The sequence below is a fragment of the Formica exsecta genome, unplaced genomic scaffold (assembly GCF_003651465.1).
Source record: "Formica exsecta isolate Colony F162 unplaced genomic scaffold, ASM365146v1 scaffold826, whole genome shotgun sequence".
Lineage (NCBI taxonomy): Eukaryota > Metazoa > Arthropoda > Insecta > Hymenoptera > Formicidae > Formica > Formica exsecta.
This window is the reverse complement of record NW_021853596.1, coordinates 1,030,700-1,051,348: the sequence shown is the minus strand read 5'-3', so window position 1 is coordinate 1,051,348 and position 20,649 is coordinate 1,030,700. Positions and strand designations below refer to the sequence as shown.

General features: G+C 35.9%; 5 protein-coding genes across 8 annotated transcripts in view; 2 read left to right on the top strand and 3 right to left on the bottom strand.

Annotated features, from left to right (window-relative positions):
• The window catches only part of LOC115244639 (GDP-fucose protein O-fucosyltransferase 1), a 2,904-nt gene extending 1,503 nt beyond the window's left edge, over nucleotides 1–1,401 (bottom strand). Inside the window, exons 1-3 of the mRNA XM_029822460.1 lie at nucleotides 967–1,401; nucleotides 764–887; nucleotides 323–693 (exon numbers count right to left, since the gene is read on the bottom strand). Coding sequence (XP_029678320.1) covers nucleotides 323–693; nucleotides 764–887; nucleotides 967–1,188 — 717 coding nt within the window. The 5' untranslated portion in view covers nucleotides 1,189–1,401. The remainder of the gene's footprint in view (nucleotides 1–322; nucleotides 694–763; nucleotides 888–966) is intronic.
• Nucleotides 1,402–2,170: 769 nt separating this feature from the next.
• On the bottom strand, nucleotides 2,171–4,628 carry LOC115244642 (serine/threonine-protein phosphatase 2A activator). Its single transcript, XM_029822463.1, has 8 exons — nucleotides 4,321–4,628; nucleotides 4,161–4,246; nucleotides 3,755–3,958; nucleotides 3,460–3,677; nucleotides 3,236–3,360; nucleotides 3,035–3,135; nucleotides 2,715–2,822; nucleotides 2,171–2,646 (listed from the first exon to the last, which is right to left on the bottom strand). The coding sequence occupies exons 1-8, from the start codon at nucleotides 4,361–4,363 to the stop codon at nucleotides 2,515–2,517; spliced, it is 1,017 nt and encodes a 338-aa protein (XP_029678323.1). The 5' UTR covers nucleotides 4,364–4,628; the 3' UTR covers nucleotides 2,171–2,514.
• A 1,029-nt stretch (nucleotides 4,629–5,657) lies between these two features.
• Nucleotides 5,658–9,076, top strand: LOC115244636 (SWI/SNF-related matrix-associated actin-dependent regulator of chromatin subfamily A-like protein 1). The gene is made up of 12 exons (XM_029822453.1): nucleotides 5,658–5,911; nucleotides 5,997–6,317; nucleotides 6,397–6,512; nucleotides 6,588–6,700; nucleotides 6,789–6,923; nucleotides 6,987–7,164; nucleotides 7,236–7,399; nucleotides 7,494–7,658; nucleotides 7,747–7,902; nucleotides 7,991–8,098; nucleotides 8,346–8,520; nucleotides 8,611–9,076. The coding sequence occupies exons 1-12, from the start codon at nucleotides 5,908–5,910 to the stop codon at nucleotides 8,986–8,988; spliced, it is 2,013 nt and encodes a 670-aa protein (XP_029678313.1). The 5' UTR covers nucleotides 5,658–5,907; the 3' UTR covers nucleotides 8,989–9,076.
• A 195-nt stretch (nucleotides 9,077–9,271) lies between these two features.
• The window catches only part of LOC115244637 (mitoguardin), a 29,597-nt gene continuing 18,219 nt past the window's right edge, over nucleotides 9,272–20,649 (top strand). Inside the window, exons 1-3 of one of the 2 annotated variants that reach the window (XM_029822455.1) lie at nucleotides 9,272–9,482; nucleotides 9,684–9,834; nucleotides 9,973–10,116. In XM_029822455.1, the coding sequence (XP_029678315.1) occupies nucleotides 9,384–9,482; nucleotides 9,684–9,834; nucleotides 9,973–10,116 (394 nt within the window). In that variant the 5' untranslated portion in view covers nucleotides 9,272–9,383. The remainder of the gene's footprint in view (nucleotides 9,483–9,683; nucleotides 9,835–9,972; nucleotides 10,117–20,649) is intronic. The other variant, XM_029822454.1, reaches the window with a different exon arrangement.
• LOC115244638 (protein unzipped) overlaps nucleotides 10,546–20,649 on the bottom strand; it is a 19,742-nt gene continuing 9,638 nt past the window's right edge. For all 3 annotated transcript variants that reach the window (XM_029822459.1, XM_029822458.1, XM_029822457.1), the window contains 4 exons: nucleotides 15,338–15,557; nucleotides 14,726–15,090; nucleotides 14,203–14,540; nucleotides 10,546–13,264 (listed from right to left, as the gene is read on the bottom strand). In XM_029822459.1, the coding sequence (XP_029678319.1) occupies nucleotides 12,733–13,264; nucleotides 14,203–14,540; nucleotides 14,726–15,090; nucleotides 15,338–15,557 (1,455 nt within the window). In that variant the 3' untranslated portion in view covers nucleotides 10,546–12,732. The remainder of the gene's footprint in view (nucleotides 13,265–14,202; nucleotides 14,541–14,725; nucleotides 15,091–15,337; nucleotides 15,558–20,649) is intronic.

The following is a 20,649-nucleotide window of genomic DNA, read 5'->3' as shown; positions in this document are numbered from 1 at the left end:
ACACAATAAAAAGACCCATCGCTAACAAGTGGCGGGCAGTCTCAACACCAGAAGTATTACTGGTTAATATCGCTAGTTATACCGGACAATCGAACAACCTTACGGGCATCTATTGAAATAAAGTCACATAGTCGACAGAGATAAGTTACGAGAGATCGAGGAGTAAGTCTCGCGACCGAAACTCGACTCCAGACACGCGCACGCCAAGATATCCGCTACCGCGATACGCGACGCAAGCTTACGTGCGGGAACTTTGTAATTAAGCCAATTTACGAATAATATATATATATATATATATATATATATATAATAGCACAATTACCCAATCAATTCCATTCCGCAAATGTATGCCAATAAATGCACCTTTTGGCAATTTTTCCTTTATAAAAGCTTTTGCTTTATTAAGCATATCATTGTTCCAGTTGAGACATTTTTGTAAATGCTTGTTTTCGAATTGCACTGGAAAACTGCCAGGTGCACCTGTGAATGCTAGCACCGGCCAAGTCGCAGCTGGATAATGTTTTCGCCACTGCACTTTCATGTCAGTATGATACACATCATAATGGAGTGGACCATAAAATTCTGATTGAACAAAATCTATATTATACGTATCCCAAAAAGGACCAAATGGATTTCCTTGTTTCGCGTTGCAGGACTTTTCCTTACTTCCCGTACGGAGAGAATAACAAAATGCTAAGGGAAAATTACAGAGCGTTTATTACAAAAGTTTACTTTCTTTAAAAAGAATATATTTACAACTTACATACTCTTTCCTCAGGTGGCCAAACTCTCGGTGCAATGTCCCTCATAAAATCCTCCATCAATAATGCTTTGTGGCAGTTTTGTACATATGAAATGTTAAAATAGGTATCAAAAGGTACTTGTATCTAGAAATAAAATCGAATTTGCATATTGGACTATGTCAATATCAAATGTTGCAAATGATATTGGAAATGTGTCACTTACGGATCTCATTTCTCCTGTACGAAATTCGACCCACGCTGGTAACAGTAGAGTACGATTCAAAGCCTTGGCAAATCCTAAAGCTCCTAAGAAATGATCTACTTGATTGCCGAAACGTCCCATGCAAGGACAATAGGCAATGTAGCCATTTCTGTCAATGTCAATATCTTGGCAATATATGTAGCCGATATTCATTAAAAATATAAAAATTGATATTTTGAACATGGTAATGAATTATATTTAATACTTTTAGCCCTCTATAAAAGTATACGTTAAAGTAAAACGATGAATAAAACGATCCTTCTCAATCATAGCATTTCTTTTCACTTCCCATTTCCCATCAGTGCCATTGTGACGCAGGCGCGATAACACCGGTCCAAACAACAACATTGGTTCCCATGGAAATGAACATTGATTAGAATAATGAGAAATGAGACTCATCGGAAAATATTGGAGCTTTCTAGCAAGAAACATAGGTAAATAAAATGTCACGTAATTGGCTATCAAATAGAGAATTTTTAAAGTCTCGAGAATGTTATTATCGATGATTATTATTATGATTATTATTTTCATAAAAATTTTTATGAAACCATTGTAAAAAAAAAAAAAGAATGGTTTTAGTAAATTTGATAAATTTTTTAAATGGTTTTATAAAAATTTATCAGATTTACTAAAATTATTAATTATGCATAATTGCCAATGATTTTAATAAATAATTACCGGTAATTATGCATAATTGCCAAATTAATCAAATATTCAATATAAATGACATCTGCGTCCCCGACATAAATACAATTTTCTTGCATGTTCAAGCACATGGGAAACGCTTTGCGTGGAGTCTATGAAATATCTATGATATCATATATATTTTCTTTTCTCAATATCATTGAAATACATAAGTGATATTACTGTGGTATACTTCATGATTCGTTCAGCTCTCTAATCCCAAACAGACATAGTCTTATTCTTGCTGGTAGATAAGATGTATTCCAAATTCATAGCCAATTTAATCACGGCTCCTTCGTGCGGTCGATATTGGCCTAGTTTACACCGATATACTTTGATACATATTAAGGATTACAATGGTCAATCATAGCCATTCTTCTAAAGAATGGAATTTTTTCTAATAAGTTTTTCTCTCAATCTAGCATCGAAGACGAACAAAAACCGACATTTGTCGATGCTAATAAATTATAGAAAAAGCAATATAATTTTATATCTTTATTGAGAGCAAACATTCAAAAAATTATCCATTATTTTATGCCTACAATATAATCAAATGCAATATCTCTCAAACAAATTTGTATCATTAAATAACATAACTTTATATTTCTATCACACAACTCACAATATATAAAAATATTCTCTTGTATAATCATGAATAAACACAAATTTCTAATAAGCTAAAAGAAATGTATTCAATGCTAGCAAAAGCACTATGGGATGTTGAAATGCATGAGAATAACGTATAATTTTATTACAAGTACTGGGAAGTGTAATAAGACGTTCCACAGTAATAAACATATTTAGTAGGCATGTTATTTTTTTTCTTCATTGCGATGTTGCTGATGGTGGTGGTGCATTGCGACGATCTCCTCTGTAGTTTGGAGGAGCATTCATTGGCGTTAATGGTAATAAAGAGCCAAAGAAGACATGCTGAATAACAGGAAACTTTGCCAACACCTGAAAAACAAAAATGATAATTTTTTTTCTTTTATAGAGTCTGATATGTGATTACTGTATTAGATTACCTCTGCTTTATACATTTTGATAAGACCACTGTTTACTTTCGACCATGTGGATACTGCGCTAACGTTCCACAATTGATTCGAATGTTCGGCAAAAGGTCCTATTTTCACCTAATAAAATAAGCATAAATGTTAAAAAATGTAGATTCTTTAATTTTTGCAGATAATGGCTGCATTCCGATATTCACTGCCAATATTAAAAATCTATAGTGTATGTGATGTAAACTATAGATTTTCAGTACTGGCTGTGAATATCGGAACACAGCCTACATATATCATTATAAGAACACAGTATTGAATCTTCGTATGAAATTTTTTTATACCTTTGAAATAAATTCAATACAGCCAAGGAACATGTATTTCTGGTTGTACGATTCTACAATAGCTTGGTCCACAAAATGACGGGGTTCTATCCGAGGATGTCCTAAAATATTACATCATATAAAATATATGAAGAATTAAAATTTATACTAAAAAATAAATTCTACAAAAAATTTATTATTATATTACTAAAAGACTGATACCAATAAGCTGAGCACTTCCCCATATAAAGGGTATAAATTGATAATCATCTAAACTCCAAACACCATGGCTACCTGCTGGTTCCATACGATATGTCAACTGAAGTCTACGTTCTAATTCAAGATACCTTTAATGTTTAAAAGATAAACGATTTAAATAACTAAATAATCCTCCTCAAAAAAAAATAAAATCGCAAACCAGACAAATTACTAAAAATAAGAAATACCTATTAAATACTTTTATTACAACAGCAATTTTATCATCGTCTTTGAATGCGCCTATCTTAAACATGCAGCAGAGAAACATGAGAAAAGCCATTTCATGGCCTGTTCCATAGTCTATACGAGTTGGATTTCCAAAACTTTCACATAAATACTGAACTATCTCTAGGATTGCACGATGCAATTCTTCTGGTAACACTTGCTTCAATTCGTCTACTGCATTCTGTAATAAAAAAATGAGTCACAGACTAAAATTATCTAAATCTTAATAATTTTTAAACATAATATTGATGCACCAACCTGCTGCAGTCTTTCGTGCCACGTACGAAATGATTTATTCCCAAATCGCTGGGGCTGTTCAGTAGGTGGAATTTCTGTTATCCATTCATCAAATTTGTTTAACATCTGTACAACATTATTTACTGAAGGAGATTGTGGACACTCTGCATCCAAAGCTTTTCCTTGAACAGCTTCATTTAATGCTAAAATAAATCCCAAGTATTCCTAGAAATAAGATTTATATAAATTCAGTATATAAATACATAAAAAAATATTAATGTTTATGTAAGAATATTAAAACCAAAATATTTTTTATGTGTGTAAATTACTCTAATAATATAATAATATTGTAAAATATAAAATTAACATAAACAATAAATAAATATAAAATATAAAATAATAAATAAATGCAGAAATTATCTCTTACAAAGTAAGCTTCAGATTTTTGCCAAACTGCTATATCAGTCGGTATCTTGATACGTTTTTTTGGCACAACAAATTCATGTTGATCGGCTGAAATAATACATCAATATATGTACATCTTATAAAATTCAAATCTCAGTTATACTTAATATAAAAATACACACGTAATAATTGTGCTTCTTTCACAGGAAATTTTGGTGTTGCCATAACGAACGCTTAAAAATTTGACTGTAATTTATTAACAATTTTATTAAGGAGCGAAACACAATAATATTTTTTTCATCACTAAAAGCATTTAAACGTTCTATTATATGTAATTACACGATCGGCTCGTATATATTGTAAATAAGTAAACTACGCAGCCAGACGATGTGTTATTCATAACTTTGCAAAGGAGTCGTCACTTGTTACAATAGCGAAAGAGTGATATTACCACGGATTATCTTGTCAAGCGTATTGATTGGCTGCTATTGCAAGAAACTACCAGAACCCTAAAAATTCATAATTCGATCGACACGTCATTGGTTATGTCTGACAATATCGAAGTTTTGAAACATTTGATAGGCGAATTTTTCGCGCATACACGGTGGTGATAACAAGTAGGTCTGTTCGATTTACTCGCACTCCCCTAGAATTAGCAATACCATGTTCGGCGCGCATGCGCGAGAAGGTAATTTCATATACCGGTAAATACGAAGTTTAATCTTTTAATTGAAAAATCAGAAAATTGCTTTGCTCTCTTTACGGACTCTTAATCATTTATAAATATGGCCTGAAAATGGCAATATCTCGGCCATAAAGTGATACGCTAGAGAAACAAGAATAATATAATAGTTGATTTTTTTCTATTTTTCCTCTCCGTGATGCATCTACGCGAGCAATGCAATCGTGTATGTATGACGAGAAGTGTGAAGCCAAAATGGGGATGGAGAGGGGAGATCCGCTATAATACTGTGCCTGAATTTGATTGGTTACTGTTATGCGCATGCTTAGTACCATTAATTTTGAAAAAAAAAAATAAATAATAATATTTTATATTTTATTAATTCATAAGATATAACAATAATGTTATGATATAGCGGATATTTTTTGTAAATAATTTATTTTTAAGGATCGCATCAACATCGAAATTATTAGTGAGCAGATAGGAGCTATATTATAAATTGTACATTAAATATTATCAATGATATATAAAATATATATATGATATTATCATTTGGCTAATTGTAAGTCGAGTTATGGAACATGTTCTGTTAAAGGATTTCTCTTCAAAGTGAACAGAGCAAATGCGAGCTGTAGACTGTAGTTGAGACAGATATAATGAATTCATTTCCAAAATATAATCACAAAAAATATTTGTTAATGTAATGACAACTTTAATTTATATCTTTTTCCAATACAACCTTACTTTGTAAATGTTTACTATCAATGTCGCATGATATTTTGCATCATTGCGCTTGCGCCAAATGGTAGCTAATCAAAAATAGGCACAATTTACCTCGTCACCCTCTCCTCATTGGCTTCAACCACGCGACATTACACATTACACTTCGTCCCTATCGGTCCCTATATTTCTTTGTCCGTGTTAATAACACAATAATGTAGTTTTATTTCTGTTTCATGCACGATACACACACAAATACACACATATTTACAGAATATAAAACTATCTTGTTTTGATATGAAGAAACAAAATATATTTATTTTTTGTAGTTATTGAATGCATCAGAAAAAAGGATATAAAGGACAAAATGGGTATAATTTTTTTCTAAAAGATTATTTTTTCTTCATGGAATAAAATTTTAGAGTAGTCAAAAATAAAAAATTGCCTTTTTCGTAGATAAAAAATGTTCGCCTGAAGAAATTGAAAAGAAGCGTTTGTTGGCATTGCAAAGGAGGCAACAAGCCCAACTGAAAACACAAACTACACCCACAAATAGTCCAATACAACAACTAAGATGTAACGATAGTACAAACGTTTTGAGACCAAATAAATCGAATAACCGTTTCAATCCTATAGAAGCAAAGAACTTTTTTAGTCGAACTTCGGTTTTAACAGGCAAATGTTATATGATTAGCAATGAAAGATTTGCGTTAGAAACATCTTCGTTTGTACCTGCAATTATTGAAACATTCAAAACATTACCAAGTAGAGCATATGGTAATTGTGATTAACTTGAATGCAAATGTGCACTTAATATATACATTTATAATATTTATTTGAAAATTTAATTTTTTAGATGTAAAATCTAGAACATGGAATTTTCATATCAACGATTATGACAGTTTAATGGAGAAACTGATGCATCATGAGCCTAATATATCTGTTACAAGAATACCACAGACTATTCTGCAGGTAATTAGATAATATATTAATGCAAAGTATAATATAAATATAAGAGCATAGATTTTAAAAACATTCTTATTTTAGATATTTAAAAAAAGCTTAAAGTCAGAACAGGAAAATATACTCAAACAAGATCTAACAAAAATTGATAAAAAATTAACAGACTGTTTAATGCCGTTTCAACAAGATGGCATCTGGTAAATTTTCTTTATAGTAATATATATATATATATATTTTTTTTTTTTCTATATGTACCTTTATTGACATGTAATAAATTTATTCCAGTTTTGGTATATCAAAAGGTGGTCGTTGCATGATTGCAGATGATATGGGATTGGGGAAAACTATACAAGCGTTAGGCATAGCACATTACTTTCAAGAAAGTTGGCCACTTTTAATTGTAGTTCCGTCATCAGTTAGGTAAATGTTCTATGATAAACATAATGAAAAAATGTCGATGTTATAAAAATACTTTTCATTTAGGTATCAGTGGTCTGAAGCGATATATCAATTCTTACCATCTATACCTATGCATTATGTTCATCATTTCGCAAATGCAAGAGATTGTATTGGAGATGATAAAATCACTATAACTTCATACGATCTATTAGTGCGAGCTGTAGATACTTTTGAGAAATATGTATTTGGATTTGTTATTCTGGTATGTTATATATTTAACAAATTGGTAACACAAACATTGCTACTATTTTACTTTGTGAATGAATCACACAGGATGAATCTCACGTGTTGAAGAGTAATAAGACTGCTAGATTTCAAGCTGCTCAACGGATATGTGCCCATGCACGTCATGTTGTACTGCTCACTGGGACTCCGGCTTTGTCAAGGCCAATTGAATTGCATTCTCAAATCAATCTGATTTTACCACGTTTTATAAGGTATTTAAGGCAACAATGAAATATTTTATATAAATACTTATATATATTAAATATTATATATGTGCAGATCTTTATTAGAGGCATTATCTTGCAGGTATGAAGATTATGGTATACGATACTGCGCAGGGCAGAGGAATATATTTGGATGGGACTTTACAGGTTCCTCAAATATGCAAGAATTACAATTGTTGTTAAAGGCTACTTGCATGATTCGAAGGTTGAAAGCTGATGTGTTAAACCAGTTGCCATCTAAGATAAGGTTTTGAGAGAAAACATTTTTGCGATATAAATAATTTCAAAAGAGTTTTATATAATATACATGTATTTTTTATATCTGCATGTTCTAGGCAAGTGATTATTTTAGATCCAGTTTTGATCAAAAGTCGTAAGCGAATGAACGAGATGTCAAAACAATTACAGGCAAATATTACAAATTTGGAGAGGCAAAGTACTTTATTGCAATATTATACCGAATCTAGTTTTGCAAGACTAAAAGCAGTATGGTATGTATATATGTAAATATACAGTATATTTATATTTCCTCAAAAATATATCAGCAATCTGTTTCAACAATTTTAACACTGATTATAGCAATTACGTTACCACTTTATTTGAAAATAAGAGGAAATGCCTTTTGTACGCTCATCATAAAAATATTTTGGATGCCATTTGCAACGTTGCTGAATCTATGAAGATAAAGTGAGTACTTATAATTGTAAATTTATTTTTATATAACAATATAATCTATATTTATATAATAATACAATTATAAGGCTCGTCTGAATATAACAAGATAAGAAAGGCAATAAGAGCCAGGCGCGGTAATTAGGGCGCATATATTTTTATTTTTATTTAAATAACATATATTTATATATTCTCATATCTAAACTTATGAAAAATTTAATTCTTTCATAATTTTTTATATTATAATGGTGGAAATTACCAGATATATAAGAATAGATGGCAGAACTAATCCGGAGCAGAGAAAACATCAGATCGATAAATTTCAGGAACGGGATGATTACTTGGCAGCAGTTTTATCAATTACTGCTGCAAACGCAGGTGTTACATTAACGGCCGCGCATCTCGTGGTCTTTACTGAATTATTCTGGAACCCTGGTGTAATTAATATTTATCAAGCACATATTGATATAATATATATATAATATATTGATATATATTTTATTTGAAATTGTGTAAAATTATTTCAGATTTTATGCCAGGCAGAAGACAGAGTGCACAGAATCGGGCAAAACGATAACGTTATAATCCAATACTTGGTGGCGAAAAACACCGCAGACGATTACATATGGCCTTTGATAAAAAAGAAATTGAATGTTCTGAATGCGGCTGGTCTCGATCAAGATTTATCGATAGACAATGTTGGCATCACGGCACAGAAAGAACATGGACAACAAGATCTGACTTCCTTTATGGATATCTCTTTATCGCCAGGAGAGCAGTCGCAATCACAGGAAGAAAAGAATGATTCAGTTTCAGAAGCATCTGCCTCCACAAACGATTTTAAACAATTACTCGAAATTGATGAAGAATATTTCGATTCCTGCAATTGGGATGATATTGCTTGATTGTGTAATGACTATATTAAATGTTTTCTATTTTCTATAAAAAAAAAACTTTATTATGTTAAAAAAATAAAGATCTATTTCCCTCAGATGAAAGTTTAGATAAGCATCACAGCATTAATATGTTCCTTGAAATTTTTTTTCTAAATTATAGTAATTATTATATGTAATTATTATTTTTATATGTCATTATTATTATTATATGTAATTCGAGAGAAGAAATTTTCAAACCTATTTTATCGAAGTTCTTTCAATCTATTTATTGTAATATTCTGCAGATGGCAGCTTCCACGCGAAAGAGCTTTCACAAGCTGTTTTTCTCGCTCTTTGAGTCCGCGATCACCGGTTCATCACGCGCGCGTGAATTTTGGTTTAATATTGTTTATAATAGAAAGTGAATGACAATGTCTCTTTTTAACGTGCGACAATTCTTCAGTACGCTATATCAACGTTACATGTTCTCGTTACCGACGATACACTTTTCTCGTACGCAAAAGGTAAGAGTGAATTGTCAGTTCTTCAAGGTTATAGCAAATACCATAATTATTTGTACTCGTTACATAATGATATAAAAGAAAAGAATTGCATAGTTACTTGTAATTATCGCGTAAAAATTTTATTATTATAATGCGGATCTATTTCACCTAAAAGTATAAATCTTGTTAATTGTTTTTATAAATAGTGTGTTTTTGTTTTAGATTTTTATCATCTGCTTTGCTAGTGGTTCAATACTATTAGGAGGATTGGCACAGTTCTTGAAGAGACGACGAAGACACCCTCTTCCACCTTCCAGAAGACTTTTCAGAGATTACAAAACAAGATTAGCAAACGCTAAGAACTCCAATTTTGGTAATACTTTTGTAATATTATCACGTTACACAAATTATAAAATTAAACATAATTTGGACGAATATTTTTATAAGCTATTAATGATTATATGAAGAAAGTAATATAAGCAATATTATTTACATTGTGCTAAATATATAGATGTACTGTCGCAAGCATCTTGGGCAAGAAGAAGCGAAGCCAGTACTAGAAGTCATATCAGTGATCGTGCATCGCTCATTTCTTCTGTACTAGGAGGTCCAGATGACGATGTAAGACTTACTCCGCAGCAATATGGCGTTCTTGGTGAGTCTCTCTCTCTCTCTCTGAAATTTATTAATAATATTTAGATAAACACGTTTCGCACATAGGAAAAATAACCAGCATCTAATTCTTATATCAAGTCTTGTTTTGTAAAGTTATTTGATTTGTATCTATAATTATTTTGCAATTTTTTAAAAACAAAGTGTAGATTTAGCAAATGCAAATATTTTTACAACATAAAATTTTTAAGAAATTTAAGCAATCTTATAGAAAGCTTGTCAAAAAATGTAAAACATTGTAAAGTGATAGATATTGTATACTTTTATTATCTCTTGATATTACTGGAGATCCAGCTTTCTTGTAATTAATTTTTATAAGAAAATATGTATTCAATTTCTTATATTTTTGCATTAAACAATTTGTTTACTCAGTTGAAAGGAATTGGCAGCATTGCTGTCAATAGAATGAGAATTTTTATATGTACATAGTATTTATATTTACATGATAATGTACAATACAGCAGCATATTCACAAATAATACATCTGCATCAAATATAGATATTTTTAGAATAATTCTTGGCTTTGTCGAAGTCGATAGCTAGTTTTTTTAAGACATTTACGTCTCTGCCTATCGGTGTATAGGATAAATTGTCAAGAAGCAATAGATTTACGATCTTGTATCGTATAAACTCGTACAATTTCCTTCTTCGAATTTACGTTGCCTTGCACGTTGCACGCTGCTTCGTACTTACGTCATGTTCATTTACTCATTGTGGAACATTGAAGAAATATCGTTCGCGCATAGGGATATTACAAATTATATTTGAATTTTTCTATCGTCGCTTTTATTCTCTTTTTCGCAACACTTTGCAAGTCTTTCTTCATCTCGCAACAAATTATTGCTTTTTTTAATAATTAACGAATTGTTCAACAGAGAGTGCTTTCTTTTCTCTTTTTGTTTTGTGTCTACATAAAGTTTTATTGAATATCACAACAAGTGTGGTTGATTAGGCGTTTAGACGTCGATAAACGTCGTTATAAATACGGAGACAAAGCACCCGTTAATCCGAAATAAGTGTATCGCGCTAATCCTATGTCGGTTAATAGTAAAATATATGTAAGAATTGTAGTTGTAACGCTCTATTTATCGATAGAGAAAAAAAATATCTATAAATCATATTATATAAATAAGCTCACTACACAATTACAATTATCAAGGATCATATAGAAATACATATTATATACATATAGAAACTTTTTCGGTAAAAACGCTGGTAACGCAATCGCGTATAAAAAATGATACGTCTCTTCTCCTAATCTTTCGAGTAAACAAAAAAAATCTTTCCACAAAACACCAAACTCAATAATTTTATATTTCGCATACGTATCAAAATATTCTATCTTCTTATTAAGAAATTGTTAAGAAATATATATATCTTAACAATTTCAATTATTTTATATACCAGTGGTTCCTCATCTTTTCGCTTACAATCTTTCTCAACAGTATTCTAGGATATTTGCAGATATCCTATTACTTTACAGAGTGCAAGAAATGGGTACATACGAATCGTACATCATACTTGTTCCTGCTCTTTTAAAGCCAAAAGAAAATAATTATTGTGTTATTGCATATTAAATAATGTGATTTGCACAATCACCGTTTCGCTGTAATATAGCTAGAATTTGATCAAATTAGTACTGCGAGAATTAGTGTACCCATTCATTTTTACACTCCCTATACGTTTCTCTCTTACTTGCTATCCTTATAAATTTTACAATCGTCTAAAATTATATCGGCAATCTCTCAAAAATATATCGTAGCTGAATCAACTCGCGTATCTTGCTTTTTTTCTCTTCTGTTGTGCTTAACTTCTACTTACTTTACCTTCCAACGCTATATTACGCCACTACTTATCCAAGATATTATTCGCGGCGATTGTATAGCTCTTTCTTTTCTTTTTTTTTCCCCTAGACATAATAATCCTTAAAGAATGTGCCGTCATCTTTTGAAGCGATTAGGATTTCCTAAAGGATCTATAGAATACACTTTGCAAAGGCATAGGACATAATACATTATAGTTGGAAAGTCACGACTCACAGCGGGATTAGAAAAAGACGGAATGTCACATTGTGTCACAGCGATCAGCTGTTCAACGGCATAACGGATAAACATTTCGCAGCCAAGTTAATCCAAACAACGCATCGATAATCGCTGCGATCTCGTTCTTGTACTTGACTCATCATCGAGACTTAGCTCATCCTTCAATCGCGAAGATGCATCTTTCTTATTGTGCTACCCTAAGACGTGTGTATAATAATATAGAGATATTTGTGTATCATATATATTATATATCGAGTTTCTTTTTAAAGGCAAGCATATATCAGCATCGCGGTGCCGACGTGATTCAGCGAGTGCGTGTTCAAATAAGGGGGGATCGTACACGCTATAATCGCTATTATACGAAATTACAGCAATACTCTCATCCGCGTATATTCTTTTTTTTCTATTTTCTCTTTTTTAAATATTTTTTAATCTTTTTTGTTTCCTTCGGTACGTCTACTGGGTTATATATTACTATTGCAGATGGGGGGGAGGGGGGGGGAGGGGAGGATTTAGGAAATTAACATTAAAGGAGGTAGCGCGTAATGATCGGATCTTCACGTGATTCTATGAAGGATCAATAGCAGCAGCGGCGAGATAACGAGCGTCAACAGGCTCGACTTCGCGCACGCGACGCCGGAGTAATCTCCCTTGTTCTTGAGAGACAACGGGCCGCCGTCGTCGTTCTGCATGCTCGTTGATATGTCTATTTTCTTCGGCGGCACGATCAGATTCTCGTCATGGTCCACCGAGTCCACCGCGTTGCCCATTTGCCGAGGTCGGTGCGTCGTCTCCTGCGGCTGCATCGTCGTTGTCGCCGCGATCGTCGTGGTCGGCGGCTCGGTCGTGGTAGGCGGTGGTACAGTGGTCGGCACCACGCTGTAATTGCTCAGAAAGTAGATGGGTCCAAATTCCGGCACGATGTCGAGCAGAGTCTCCTCCTGTCGAGTGCCGCTGATCACGCGCGACATCGTCGCGCCGTCCTCGTAGTGCGAGATCAACGTTGCGGTGTACGGCACTTCCGTATCCGTGTAATTGGCCCTCAGTGTCACGTTCACGCCCGTGCCGGGCTCCAGGAAGATTTGCACGCTGTAACAGATGCGTCAGATTCTTCGGATTCGATCTAATTTGGATCAATAAATTTTATTTCACGGAAAACCTGTCTATAACAGCTAGGATAGAATTCTCAGAGTTGATAAATACACATGTCCATAAAATTAGCCATCCAATTATAAAACACATACAACATATATGTTTCGCATTGTTGTATTATCCTTCTATGGAACAATTCAATTTTAGTACCGTTATAACTGGCCTAAAAACTTATGTTCTCTTTCCAAGTACGAGATTCGAAGCAGATACGTCGTTAGTTTATCGCGTAATGCTGCAACTGGAGCGCGGATCTGATGCACGGACATCGTAATTGCGTTGCGTCGAAGCGTCACTTAAGCCGCGGAGTATTCTAGGGCACATCGAGCTGGAAGGGTAGCATGAAGTCGCAAAATGCACTCTAGTCTCATGTCCGCCGCGCGCGAGAGCTTCAATGATGTACAGGAAGCGACAAAGTGCCTCGAGGGGCCATCTACGGGGGAGAGAGACGGCTACGCGGAATAAGCCCGCGCTCTAATTATATCTAATTATAGAGATGAGATTTTACGGATACCGTCGTAAAAATCGTACGTTCGAGTTTTTTTTTAACCAACTGAATGTCACGTAACATTGCTTCGTATCATGAATCCTCGGGATTATTTTCTTCAATCTATTTAAATGCGCAATAGCGTGTCAAGGATTGTTCCACGCTTCGTTATCGTAAGCGAAGCTCGATGACGAAGATAGAGAGAATAAAATTTATTAAAAGCCAAAGGTTAAATAGACACTTATTCGCTTCAACATCGATCTCCCCGTATTTCTTTATGTTTTCTCGTCAAAAGTAGATTGTTTTATCTTCGAATATCCGTGAAAAAGTTTCAATTTGCGAGAGAGAGAGAGATAGAGAGAGATCAACAGCTGAAGAGACAGATACTCACTTGTAGGCCTCCGTGCGATTCTCCTCGTCGCGCATGCCCCACGTTATGTTTGGCAAGGACGTGCCGTTAGCCAGCGTGATCGTGGTGCTAAGGCCGCTAAGGATGGCGTGCCTACGACCCCAGTAGACCGCATACTTGTACGTATATGTGCAAGCTTCCGCCAAGGATGACGGTTCCTCTCCATGATTGGTGATCGTCACGTTGCTGAGTATGCGTGATATGCGTGGTTTAACATCGCGCCTCTTAGGCCAGTTGAGTTTAACGGCGCTCAGCTCGTAACGGATTGGCTCGGTCTCCACCAATAGATCACCAGACTTTGCGGATTCCTCCTTGCCATGCTGTAAAGAAGAATCGAATATTAAATAGTCTCGATGCACAAGTTGATTACTTCGATGCCTCGCCATTAAAACGATGACGGCTTGTTCGCCGTAAGCATCTCTCCCGAGGTCTCTTCGAGACATTTTCATCAATCCTTATTATCGAAACCTTATTATTAAGGTACCTTTCACGCAAAAAAGCTCACCTCGTTCACGTAGATGATGGTGCCCAAGTTCTCGGAGCTGAGCGTGCCGATGTAATGGGTGTATCGCGGCTCGTTCTTGTCCTTGGGGACCATGTGTCGGGCGATCAGCGTCTTGCTGTTGACGTACACCGCGCCCATGTGAGGCTGCAGATACGTAACCCATGCGATACGCGCGGCCCCGTCGATGTTCTCCAGCAATTCGTACTTGTCGTACGACTGCACGACGCCGTATGTCGTCACCGTGCAGACCCTTTCCTTGTCCTTCTGCGTGCCGGCTACCCAGACGCTGCCGTGCATCGCGCGGCACACGTAGAGCGGTCGTCTCCTCGCCTCCGGTTTCTCCGCTTGATTGGCGTAAGTTTCATCTGTGTATGAGAATATCATTATTATTATTCTTCCCGAATATCTCTAGAATTCCTGATCGACCATATCGACTTCCTCAAGGTATAAAGCAATATTCCGATATTAATGTGACGTGAGAATAATTGGTATTAATTCGGATGATCTAATTCTACAAACAAATGTAACATCCTCCGTCTCCACACTAATAGCAATGTGACGTTGTACAGCTGAAGATACACGCAACGACGCATTGTGATAAAAATGTCGCACCTTCGCCATCTGATATATTCTCGAAGCCACCGATGACTATCTCTTTGGATTCGTTCGGGTTGTAATGCGCCACCGGCAGCCACCTGAGAGTGGTCGAGGTAATCAATTGATGAGTATACTTCGATAGTATGTGGACGCTATTGTCCGCGGTAGTCGTCGACAGCAAAATGACGCAGCCGAGCAATCCCAGGGCGAAGTGACAGTTCCTTTGCCGAAGCATCTGCAATATGTGAAGAGAGTATGTAATTTAAACCGCTGTTAATTGGCCGAGGAGTCAGTAACACATGATGTAGAATAAAATTCTTTTATGCAGCGATGCTTTTTAGTCCTCTTGCAATCCGAATTAATAAGGCGACGAATAAGACAATATTAAAAAATAGCTTGTCTTTATTCTAATATTATCGATCTAGCTTCTGATATAAGTGGAAATTTTTTTGATAACGATATTCTAAAAATGTTATTTAATAATTATAATCTCGCGTTGCTTCGGAGAATGATTTTGATATAGGATCGCGAAGAGTTAAATATTGTTTTCTATCTCTCTCACACTTTTTCTCTGGTTTCCCCACTCTTCTGCCAAGGATGACCGCTGACATGACCGAGCTATGCAAAAAATGCGCGCGATTTTCCGGTGATTACACGCAACAGGGCGCACTTCCCCCTATCTGATTGCACATTACGATCGCGAAAAAAAAAAACACACACCCCACGAAAAAAAAAAAAAAAAAAAAAAAAAAAAAATACAGACGCACAGAAACGCGAGTTTTGTAACGTAACGTAACGCAACGAGAGGAACTCCCTAGCCGCCGCCCCTCGGGCTTTGTGATTACGTTTCCGCTTACTATGCCGAGCGTGTCTTTAACACCGGGAACCCCCTTCTCGCTCTCATTCTTTCCACGAGTATAACTGGACCCCGGCTCGGTTTTGCTCTTGGTTTCGTGTTTTCGCTTCGGTTAGTCTGGCGAGAAACGAGCGAAAAGAAAACTCCGCGAGTTTTAACGTACGAGAAAAATTCTACAATTCCTTAAAGTCCCTTCCTTCCTGAGGGCAAATTCGATAACATATTTCCGAGGAAAAAAAAAAAAAGAAAAAAAAATCGTAACGTTCATCTAACGTCGTCTATTTCTCGCGATAATCCTAAACGGACGGAAACGAGTTAAAGAAGTTTGAAATTAATTTCGATAAATATTTCGATTAAAAATGATTATTTTAAAGTAACGATGAGAAAAGAACTTGCTGGCGAAAATTCTGCGAATCCCAAACCGTCCGATTTGATACGGCGACAAGTCGAAGGTAGCGTTAAAACGCATCCGACACGGCTACTGCGTCTAATAAGGACACCGTGTTGCGTAAGTGCTCGCTCGACACGTAATAAGCGGGTGATGAAGTTTGCGGATTGATAGACGGTAATTCGAGAGACGCAGTTTCTCGTCTCGCACCCTTTTTTACGGCGGCATCTTTTGTTTCGTGAGCTCATATCCTTGAATCCGACAAATAATAAGTTTCCATCAAGTATATCGACTTCGAGTAACCGTAAACGATTTCGTGCCGTATCCGTTTAACACGATAACACAGTTACTTTATACCGCTCGATTTTTTGCATCGTATTCTAGGCGTGGAAGAACTCTTTTTCGGAAAAGATTCCGAAAGATCCTGCTGTAGGATGATCGATGAATGGATGTTAGGGAAGTAGATTTACAAATATCTCGTTCAAAAGGTGAGTTTATCAAATAGATTTAAATATTTTCGTTAGAGAATAAAAATTGTAAGACGAAAATGAAGGGACGATTCCGCATAAAAACGGAATCGGAACAAAAAAGGAACATTTTTGTTTTCGTCATTTTCGTCAAACGATCTTTCGCAAGAAAGGAGGAAATAAACCGGTTTTTCTACATTCGGATTCTAAATTCGCAGATGCAAAGTCCGATATCTCTGAAGGTCGCTTGTTTCGTTCGCATGTTTGCAAATTAATCGATAGCGGATACATGTGAAATGACATAAGGGATAAATTATAAGAGAAAGTATAATATATCGATTTTTTCTCTCGTCAGAGAAAAGTTTCGCGGAGTGGAAACGTGCGTGACCTATCGTAATATCGTTCCGCAATACCGTAGTACCGCGCATGATATCGTAATGGATAGAGAATTAATGATGATTTATCGGGGAGAACTACGACAACATGGGGATAGTAATTGAAATGTCGTCCCCGATGTTAATTAACGGTAGTGTCAAGTGGTAGCGGGCGAAAGAAGAACATTAAGGTCGATGCGGAGAGAATTAACGCGCGATACAACTTAAAAGGATTAATTTCGTCGTCTTTAAGAGATTTCGTTCGGAGAGAATTAATTTTTTATTTATTTTTCACGTAGCTAAATAATTTATTTATCTCTAATCATCAAATATATTCTGCCTATATATTACGTATATCTCATATTCAGTTACCCGCGCAATTAATTCTCGTCATATTGATATTTCAAGATTGATGAGAGATATATCGTGTGACTTATATATGCACGGTATGTTTCATTTATCGATATTCCATCTCGCGCACACCAGTCACATCAAACGTTCTCCACACTGACAAAACGTTCTTCCGCTCCACATTGTTCACGGTACCGCGGAAGTTGTCATTGTCGGTCGCATTATTGTCACGATGGCATCGCTACAATTGTCAGAAAGATTCGACGCGGCTGATAATCCTTTCAGACCAGTTCGCGTATCCTTTTTTTTTTTTAATCTCACACGTTGCTTCTCTTTGGTCGCGTACACTCGCACGCATCGTCGTAATCCTCGAATAAATAATCGTGCGTTATATGTTCGTATTTATATAAAATGTATTTAAAAAGACAAATTTGTATAAGAGTGTAATCTGATGAAAATTTTAAGATAAAAATTTTCCGGAGGAATTCATGATTTCATCTGCCGGTCCCCAAGAGAGACGCATTAGAAATTACAAGAACATTGCTCGATTTAAAAAGCGGCAAATGTCAAAAAGTTATCGGCTGTATAATTACGACGTAATGAAATCCGCATGAATAACATGTAAATTGCGAGAAGCGTCACGGTTCATGTTTGCACATTCGTCGCTTTCGATTTTATCGGAAAAAACGTGATATCGGATAGTTGAAAAAAATGTTGAGTAAATAAATATTCGGAAAATACAGAATAGGACGCGAATGAATTTTCCCTTTCTGCACTGTAAACAGTTTTCTAAAAACTTAGACACATTTTTGTCTGAATTTTCAGATCGGGATCTGAAAGAAATTTCAGACAATCTATCTTAATTATCAGAGTCATTTTTCTGAAAATTTAGACAGAAGATCTCGCGTGAAAAAAACCTGCAGACACTTTGTCTGAAGTTTCAGTCAGTTTTTTTTTTTATAATGTGCGTTCTCATCATCGCTCCTCGTCCTAATCCATACAGACGTAATCTCGTTTTACGCTATACGTAGGCAGCGTACAAGAAATCCCGTTAGCCGCCAATTCCATCGGTGTTGTATCCGCGTAATTCTTCGCGAACATTGACACGTCACCTATTCTATTTTTTTTTCTCACTCCGCGATCTTCTCCGTTCTCACGAGGAGTTTGCCTTTCTCCGGATGAGCGGTAAAAACGTCTTCTCATCGGATAGAGCGAGAAGTATAAGTTAACGACGCGGATATTGACTTGTAATTCGCGAAAGAACTTACTCGCATGCGGTTTTATTATCGTTTAACTTAAGTCCGGCGGGGGTTTATCTTTCGAATGACTTTCTCCGAATCCTGTATGTTGTCGCGCGCAAACGAGATGCGAATTACGACGCGACATTGACTTTGTAACTCGTGTAATGTGACGAGCGTGTATGCGGATTTATTACCGCTTAACTTGGGGCGGCGCGACTACGTCATAAAGACACTTCTCTGTCCTCTCTCTTTACTCGCGATGGCTCGTCACTTTGTCAGTAAATTAACTGCAGTGTAACTTCTAACCGGTTTAAGGCGGCGCCGAGATATCGTAAACACGTGTCGGAAGTCGGGGTTCTCCTCCGTCTTCCCTTTCGCGCGGTCGCGACGAATCACTTCGCCAAGTCGTGTCATCGTAAATTTTTATTACGCAGTTCATCGGAAAGCAAAATCACGTAGAGACGTTAATTCAGGTCGCTAATTCGGCGCATGTCGTTAAAAAGCCGCGAAATTGCGAGGTGAGACCGCGGTTTCGCTTGCGTCAGCATGTAACGCGATTCTCTCCTCACGAGGACCAGATATACACGCGTGTGTAATTGTATATTTATCCTTTCGCAGGCATATATCCGAGTGTGTATCTTGAGACAGTAGAAATATAATAATCTCGCGCGCAACAAGATACTGGAGAAAAATTTTTTGATTTATTTAAACCAAATAATTCAAAAGAAAATCGATAATAATTCAAATATTTCGTAACAATAACAAATCTCGCTGGCTGATTATAAAATCTTTCTTACACCCAGATTAACTTCTTCCTTGGCTCGTTGCAACTTTGTGCGAAAATAAAATTTTAGAATCATCCCTAGAGTCTTCGACGAAACTTGAGCAATCGCGTAGCAAATTTGCATGCCTTGCATGCATTTAATCTTTAATCGATCTATTTTCTCGGAATATATTGCATCTTCCGAACGTTGCAGTCACGATCGAAAGATCACGATGAAGGTCGAAAACGAGAATACACGCGCGTATCCTCGACGCGAAGATCTCGTTTCCACGCTCTCGAATATATATGCGAGGAACAATCTCTCACATCGCTATGCGAGATATTTACATTGCACATACAGACGTGCTTCTTTTCTCGCCGGTGATAAAAATCGTGGACGTGGGCGTAAGTCGTAATCCGTGAATCGTACTTTGCACACGCTCGCACTCTTGTAACCTTGCCGCGCGCATCGAAATGATGTAATTCAAAAGAGCCAGAATCAGATATCGATCGGATCAAGATGTTCGTATTCGTATCGTATATTTATAACCCTTTCATTTTAAATTACGTTAGATTAATCGTGTGAATAATCTTCAACGATCCATGGATTTTTTCACCTTTTTTTAGGAAGGATCGAATCTGTCGAGACTCGATTAATAAATTGTAAAGACGTCGATTGGCACTCTGTGAATGAATGAAAATAACGATGCGACGACGGCTCGTGTGCGAATCGAGAGAGGATCGATCTCACGTCGTTGCACCGCGATTCTCATTCCGTATACGGTGCCTATGATTATATAGAAGGGGAGAGCCCCCGCGAGATTGCAATCGTAAAAATTGATATTCAACGCGCGATATAGGCCAGCTTGATGCAGGATGGAGGGAAA